The sequence below is a fragment of the Sparus aurata genome, chromosome 1 (assembly GCF_900880675.1).
Source record: "Sparus aurata chromosome 1, fSpaAur1.1, whole genome shotgun sequence".
Classification (NCBI taxonomy): domain Eukaryota; kingdom Metazoa; phylum Chordata; class Actinopteri; order Spariformes; family Sparidae; genus Sparus; species Sparus aurata.
Window position 1 is genome coordinate 7774050 of NC_044187.1, and position 7962 is coordinate 7782011.

Sequence of the window (7962 nt, forward strand, 5' to 3'; positions counted from 1 at the left end):
AGCCTTCATTGCACTCTTAAATGGTCTTTACTCGTTTTCTACTTGTTTTTTATTAAACCAAATCTTGGGAAACAGAATTGTTTAACTTTGTCAAAGCAGGATCATTTTTATCATATATGTCTCTACCTTCTAGTATCACATTAAATAACTGACCAAATAGATAAACTGTTAGATATTTGTGATGCTTTGAACAAATATTTTTCTGCTGCTGGAGATCAATTTGACATGGTGTTCTCAGGTTCTGATTTTAACAGTCAGCTGCTGCCTCATGAGCCCTCGTCAAACAATTCCTCTGTGTTTTCACTGCAGAACTTCATTTCCTCTATTGTTAGGAGGCACTTCAAGGTGTAGATACCGGGAAAGCAACTGGGAAGGATAAACTAGACTCGTATTTTTTAAAGCTCCATTAAATTAGTTATTTAAATGTTCTGGTTACTGTTCTCTGATTCCAGGGTGCTACCATGTTTTGATGATTTGATTATTACATTTATTTGTATTAAATTCTGATAATTACTAATTACCAACCCTAACCTACCACCATACCAACAATGGTGCCCCATGTGAGGCCATCTTAAACTAGCTTTATTGCAATATGTATCCACAATAATCCAGTATTATTAATTTACATTTTTCAAACAAAATAAACATTATTTTTTTTACCACAATGCAATAATATATAATGGTGAACATTGTGGATTTGATAGTTTTGCAAAAAACAAACAAAAAAAAAAAAAAATCAGGAACACATGGAACACTTGCTAATGCTTTTTGACACACTCAACTGAAAACATAACAAAGACAAAATATTGTATTTTTTATCAGTTTTTACCTCATCAACTTCATTGTTTTTTCTACATAAAGGGACAGGGACAAAAAATAATTGAAAAGCTGTGGAATGCTCACAGATGTTATGAATGTTCAGGAACAAGACCACAACACTCCCGCTCACTGATTCATTCACCTGTGCAGGCTTGAGAGGTGTGGTTAACCATTTTCTCTCCTGATGCAGGGCGTTGCACAGCAGCTCAGCAGTTGGCAGATGAACCCTGGTCATCCGGAGTCCTTTTTGCACGGAGCTCGCATTACAGTGCTCACTACAACCGGGGCTCCAGTTTCTTCCTATCTGGCGCTGTTGTGCTCCACACCACCTACAGGCTCAAAACTGCGTACCTGTTCATTAAAAACACCTGTGGCTGTGTTGCCGATCACCACATCAACATAAACTACACCCTAGTGGTCAGTATGACTAAGGTCAAGTTTTAAGCGACAAGGCCAATGGGTCCTCCTGTTATGTGTGCCAGCTGTATTTCCTGTTAATAAATGTAGTTCCTGAACACAAACTGTAAAAACAGTGCACTCTGAACATGAAGAGATTACTGTTTATTGTTAGTAAGTTTAGTAAGTAGAGGCCATTTAAGATATATACTGTACCCGATGTAGTCAGAGAAAAACAGAAGTTTAATAAAGACAACATTTTGATCCCACTTGGGTTTGCAGGCGTATCCATTTTTTCATCTGATTTCCTGATAGCTAACATTTATTCTGACAATGGGTCGTCCAAACTATGGAGTTAGAACAGTCTCAATATTATTCACAAATACATGCAGAGGGATTTGTATCCGCAAAACTGGATCTGTATCTGTGCCAGAGTAATTTTTATCAGTAACGCTGGATCCGTATCTGTGCCAGAGTAATTTGTATCTGTAACGCTGGATCCGTATCTGTGCCTCTAATTTGCAACTTGTATATCATCATTTGTTCATCAACTTAAAATTTTTCAGTGGAAATCTATTTGTGAATTTCCACCTATTTGTGTGGATACTTTTGAGACTCTTCTACCGTGCTGTTTTCACACAAAATCCACAAATGCAGGGCGCAGGTGACTTGTAAAATGTCACTTGACTCGTGTCTTGTAAAACACAATTCACAAATAAATGCAGAGTGATTTATATCTGTAAATCTAATCCGTGTCTGAGACAAAATGATTTGTATCTGTACATTTCATTCCGTGTCTCAGACAAAAGGATTTGTATCTGTACATTTTAATCTGTATCTGTGCCATCTAACTTGTATATCATCAGTTTAGTATTTTTCCGTGGTAATACATTTCTGAATCTACATCTTCTGCTGTGGATCTTTTTGACACTGTTTTTCTGCGCCGTTTTGTGTTACACAATTCACAACTTGTGTGTGTCTTCCAGTAGATGGTGCTAATGCAACTTTGATAGACGCTGTTATACTAAACAGAAGAAGAAGACTAAACCAAGTGCTGTCACTGGTTGCCTGCTTGATGAAGGGGCAGCAGCAGCAGCATGGCTAGCTAACTAGCTGCTTCCATGCTGCTATATTCACACTTTATTAATTATGAAAAGTCACCCAAAGCCATAACTGCGGTCAAGCCAGCCGTGGTTCATGTTAGCTTGGTCAAATCAGATGCACGTTGTTTTCCTAGTGCACGAATCTACTCACATTTACGGTAATGGTACTAAACACGCTCTAACTGTGGGGCAGACAGCAGTCTCACAGTCAGACTCATGAAACATACGATACTTTTACAATAATTATTTCCGGTAATTATCTGAAGGTATCACGAAGTATGCTTTGGTATTTCAAATTCAAGGACGATGTCAGAAAAATTAAAGTTTTTAATATCCTTGGATGTGGCATAACGGCTAAAACACACCTTTATCATCCATAGTAAGTAAAAATTAACACACCTATTTGATCTTTCCCCAGAACACATCTCACTGGGAGGGCTGAACTTTGACCTTAATATATTATATTTTAACTGACACAACTTTGTAAAACAGTGATATCTGTGCACCATTGTGCTTTGCTATACTGTGTGATTGTTTTTACAAATTCTGATTCATAAAAAGTGTATAAATATGTTTATAACTCATAGCAGCAGAATAACAGCAAGAATCTGTAAACATTTGTGACAGAAGCTCATTTATTGTTTGTCTTCAGTGGTTTTACAAATGTTAGTTGCACATGTAATGTAAACCAATTATGTGTAAATGCATCAATTTAGAGTAAATGCAAAAATTCAATTGTTTTTTAATTCACTGTGAAATGAGAGTTAAATGACATAGTTCATTTTTTTGTAATTATCTTATTGATCCAATCTATGTATTCACAGACTTTCAGGAATCCAGCTTCTGGATAACACAAATCTGGTTCCTCAGATGAACGAATGACACCATAAATCTTGCCATTGTATTCCACTCCTCCACCAGAGTCCCCCTGTGAGAGAGATGCATTGTTTTGTTTCAGAGTTTTGTGTAATTCAGTGAAATACTTATTTACTGTATATGAAAGGGGTGAAAATTGCAATGATTATAGAAAAGACAAGGGTTAGAAGCCATGTCTACTTACATCACATATTTTCACTTGAGGAGTTTGGCCTTGAAGAGTTTTGCCACAGAACATGTACTTTTTTGGCTCTGGGTGGGCGTCACCAACCTTACAGGGGAAAACAGTCAAGTCTGCACATTGGAGAGTTTTTGACGCTGTAATGAACAGAACATATGTTTTACTAAACCTATTGTACAAAGAAAATCATCCTAAAAAACAAATACCTAAACACTGTATTACCTTAACACTGGAACTGGAGTATTCATATTTATTTTTAAACATTGTGTCTTAAAAATGACCAAAATTATCAAAAATTCCTTGTCAATTTGTCATGTTGTTCTTGATAAACTGCATAGAAACATCTTTGAAGAAAATAAGAAAATTAAAGACTCAAACAGCATCTTTGAATTAGGCCATTAGTCATTCAACATTACTTCTTGAACTGTGCTATTGGCATACATAAACACTACACATCTACAAAGTCTACTAAGAAAACTAGACACATAGATAACTGTTATTAAAAAATACATCGTTCTCACATTCATCTGAGTCTGGAGTACTGGGTCCAAGTCCTGCAATATAAACTTTTTCTTTTCTGTAATACAATAAAAAGATAAGAGAAAGCTTAATGAATGGATTGATTTCTTATTAAAAAACAACAAAATTACGCATTAAACAAGAACAAACTGCTTCAGCACATATTATTTTACATTTAAAAGAGATTCCACATGGGTTTCTCATTTTTGAGATCAGCGAAGTTGAGCTTTCACACTTATAAAAAGGGAAGGATCACAACTTACTCTGCAGGTTGTTTTCCACAGTCAGGGAGTGGTATGATATGATTGCCCTGAGTAGAGTCTGGTAGCCTCAGCAGCATGATGTCATGTTTCCTGTTCTTGACGTCAATGAATATCTCAGGTTTTGCCGTGATTTGCACAGGCCGTCCTGGACCTGGATGCACACCTACTTCTGCAGTGATAGTCCTAAAAATACATAGAGGTCAAAGAGGAACATCACTGAATTACATTACATGTTATGTCAGTTACAGCTGAACATTAACACAGGCAATGATATCTTTATTTGGTGAATGTTATAGTTCTCCATCAAACCAGTATTGATTGTTGCTCCAGGACGTTCACATAGAAGAGTTTGAGAAACATACTGTTTCTAGTTTTAAGGTAAAACTGTTTCTCACCATCCGTCCCTCCAGCAGTGAGCTGCAGTCAGAATCCAACTCTTACTGATCAGAGAGCCACCACATGGGATATATTGTATCCCTTTTGTTGATGTCAATTTCACATGGTAAAGACGCTCATTAACTTTACATGTATGATCTACAATGGTCCTCCTCTGCAGATCCAACACTGTGCTGAATGTGGTACCTGAAAGAGAAAAGTCCTCCACCAGGTTACTGTGAGTCAGAGCGAAAGTCTTAGTGGAGAACAAGTTGTTCCATCTTCAGAAAGTTAATAGATACATGGTGAAATGTTCAAAAGTTGTTTGAGTGTTTCCATTACAGCCCAGTATTACAGTTTCTGGGAACACATTTCTTTACACTAAGTTCTCCTTTATAAAACTCTTCACACACTTCACAAACATGTACAACAGTGAATGTCACATTCAACACACTCTAATGCAGCAACACACGTCTCAGAGTCAGCTGTTGGACGGAACACCGACACCGGCAACACTCATCACACATGAACACAACATTAAGGATCATTAGAATATATATCATTACTGTCTTTAAAGCAACAGATATTTCTACATTCATTCATTCAATTAGAAAAAACAAAAATTCAATTAGAATGAAGTTGCTCATCTTTACTGCATGGATTGTGCCATCTTACACTACATGTCACATAAATGAACTATAAACACTGTAATAAAAGGCCTTTTGCCATTTTTACAGAGTAATTTCAACTTCACAAAATAGAATTAAAGTCATATCAGAGAGATAATACAAAACTACATATTCATTATACAAAGATGTAGAGGACAGCAACAGACAGAGAAATAAGACAGTGCTCAACATGTGTCTTCTACATTTAGCAACAAGTTATCATTGACATCAAACCTTATGTTCTCTGTTGTAATGCACCTGGGAAATAATATTTTCTGATCTGTCCCTGACAATCTTCTGCAGATACGCCAGACATCCAGTATTCACTGTGTCCAAGAGGGACATGTGACCATGTGTGGCTGGTGGCCATGAACTTTACACCTCAACAAGGAAGATGATTCGTCTGGTGGGTCGAGGAATGGAGAGTAAAGTGAATTATAAAAAAGATAATACTATTTTTTACCGTTGCTATTACTATTATTATTTCGAAATAGTATATATGCCCACAGCAACAAAACTTCATAGTAAAGCCTAAAAATGAGGCCGTTTTCCTGGTTCCTGGCTCGTTGCACTGTACATGTCCTCTGTGAGGAGGGCGGGGTCGAGAGGCGAACTGCCTGAATCTCACTGCACCAAGACCCTAAAACCAAGAGAGAGATTAATGATACTGTAGCGGAATCACAAGATCCAAAAGACTGAAAACGTCTGGTGCCCAGTGAAGGAAAAGAAGGAAAGAAGAGGAAGAACAACCTGAAGAAGATACAGGTACAGTAACGTCAATGTGATGAAACAAATGAAATTAATAGTTAAATGCATCGTAGTTACCTTTGTTGGAGCAGAGTGTTAGCTTGCTAGCTTACTTCGGACGATAGCAGCATTGTTTAATAATCAATAAATAGTTAATGTTACTCCTCCTTAAATTCATCATTCATCATTTGGAAAGTTAATGTTAGGCCCGTTCAGGTGTTATTTTACCTGTTGGCTGTGTTTTCCTGCTTGTATGTCAGTTAAAATGCTATCAGTTGTCCATCCCCTTTATAAGTAATAGGGTCGTTGTAAGCCTTTGGTTTATTGTGTGACAGGTTATTTTTCGTTAAAGTTTACATCAGTGTTAAAGTGCAGTAAAAGTGTATTATTTTACTGCTTTTTGCACTCTGGTTAGACTGAATTGTTTTGCAATGACAATAAAGTTGAGTGAATCCCTTCGTATTTTCATTATTAGTATATATCAATCTTACGTATAGCACACACCAAGCATCTGTTTTTTTAATTAAAATGTAACATGCAGTGGTCACATACACTTCTCTTCTCTCCTCAGATGCAGTTTTAACATATTTCACCAGCCCAGTGACCCAGCATCAGGACTAAAGGCTGCACCAATAGATTCTGACTGGCCATCTCTTCTAACTGACAAACTGAGATGACAGTTTTTTTTTTACAGAGGACCAGTTCAAATAAAAAAAGCAGTGACACATTTCCCCAAAACAAAGATGGGAGAGTGTCAACATCACTTTTGTAACAGAGTCTTAGTCAATGCTGAAAAATCTAAAAAAATCTGGCTGATGTACTCAAACAGAAATGACAGCTCGCACTGCTTCTGCTGCTAAATGTTTCCTCCAAAAGAATACAGACTTAATAAGGAAGGACTAAAAGGACTGGAAAAATGCAAGCCACTTGCTGAAGGTTTATGAGGATAGCCGGGAGCACAAAACTCACATGGCAACATGGAAGGAGGTCCGTTTTGCAAAGCAGCTGATAATAAATAAGCAGGAGATTACACTCGCTGAGGCTGAGAGATAATATGTTTGCACAATGCCTTATTCATATTGTGTTTTTTATCAATTGTTTCTTTCTTCGTTTTTTTAAATTTTGTGTGATATTTTTGACGTAAAAGAAATAAAATCTTGAATACATACATGCAGTTTCTGTGTGAGTGTATAAAAGATGATTGTGAAATTGACTGCGATGCAAGTGTCTGAACCTGCATAACTTCCTCTCTTAGTTTCCACTTCCTCCCTTCTGAAACAAGATGTGCTGGGAACTTATTCATCCATTTTCCCTACACTGATGATGCAGTGTGAGACTTCACAGGTGATTACAGAACATATAGTTAAAGTAAGCAACAGACGTGTAAAGCATAGTGGTCTACTCACCGACACACAGCAACAGGAGAAGACTTGTTAAGCCACCCATCTCTGACTCTGACTCTGATTCAGACTCTGACTGCCCTACTGGTGTAACAGTGGTGCCTTTTCAAACCTGTTCACACTGACCTGTTGGCCTTCCAGCCACCAATCACCTCATGAAGGTTTATCAATACATCCCCATTGGCTGATGGAGGAAACACACGTACTGTGAGGGGGACAGATGTGTGACAAAGAACTTCTTGTTGCCCTTTTGTTTAGTTTTTATGGTATTTTTTCTAACCCCCTGAGAGGACAAGACATTCAAAAATAAGTGCTTCAAGCAAGAGATGGAATATAATGAGCCTTTAATAGATGTGGTAAGTGTTTTTACTTTCACTGAGGAAGTAAATTTAGAAATTAAAACTGGTTGTAAAACATTAACTCAAGGCGATAACATCATAAATGCAACTGTGTGTGTGTGTGTGTAGAGGCTTGGAGGTGGAGGCTGTCTATAGAAGGAGCTGTGGAATGTAACATTTTACAAGTCTGTGTTTTCTGTCTTCAGCGCTCAGAGTATGTTCATTTTTGATAGTCTGACTGTCCACTGAGACTTTCATAAGTTTATGTCAGTTAATT

General features: G+C 37.2%; 1 protein-coding gene across 1 annotated transcript; it reads right to left on the bottom strand.

Annotated features, from left to right (window-relative positions):
• Positions 1–2935: 2935 nt before the first annotated feature.
• Positions 2936–4985, bottom strand: LOC115589343 (kallikrein-8-like). Its single transcript, XM_030430187.1, has 5 exons — positions 4553–4985; positions 4158–4340; positions 3897–3952; positions 3379–3512; positions 2936–3246 (listed from the first exon to the last, which is right to left on the bottom strand). Exons 2-5 carry the CDS (start codon positions 4232–4234, stop codon positions 3097–3099), a joined length of 417 nt encoding a protein of 138 aa, XP_030286047.1. The 5' UTR covers positions 4235–4340; positions 4553–4985; the 3' UTR covers positions 2936–3096.
• Between the last annotated feature and the right edge of the window lie 2977 nt (positions 4986–7962).

What these genes read in the sequence shown, in the direction of transcription:
- LOC115589343 (XM_030430187.1), bottom strand. Translation starts at nt 4,234, where the DNA reads ATGCTGCTGAGGCTACCAGACTCTACTCAGGGCAATCATATCATACCA. An exon ending in TACTCCAGACTCAGATGAAT is followed by an intron (nt 3,513 to 3,896) that starts GTGAGAACGATG and finishes TGTTCATTACAG; the next exon opens with CGTCAAAAACTCTCCAATGT. An exon ending in CTCAAGTGAAAATATGTGAT is followed by an intron (nt 3,247 to 3,378) that starts GTAAGTAGACAT and finishes TCTCTCTCACAG; the next exon opens with GGGGACTCTGGTGGAGGAGT.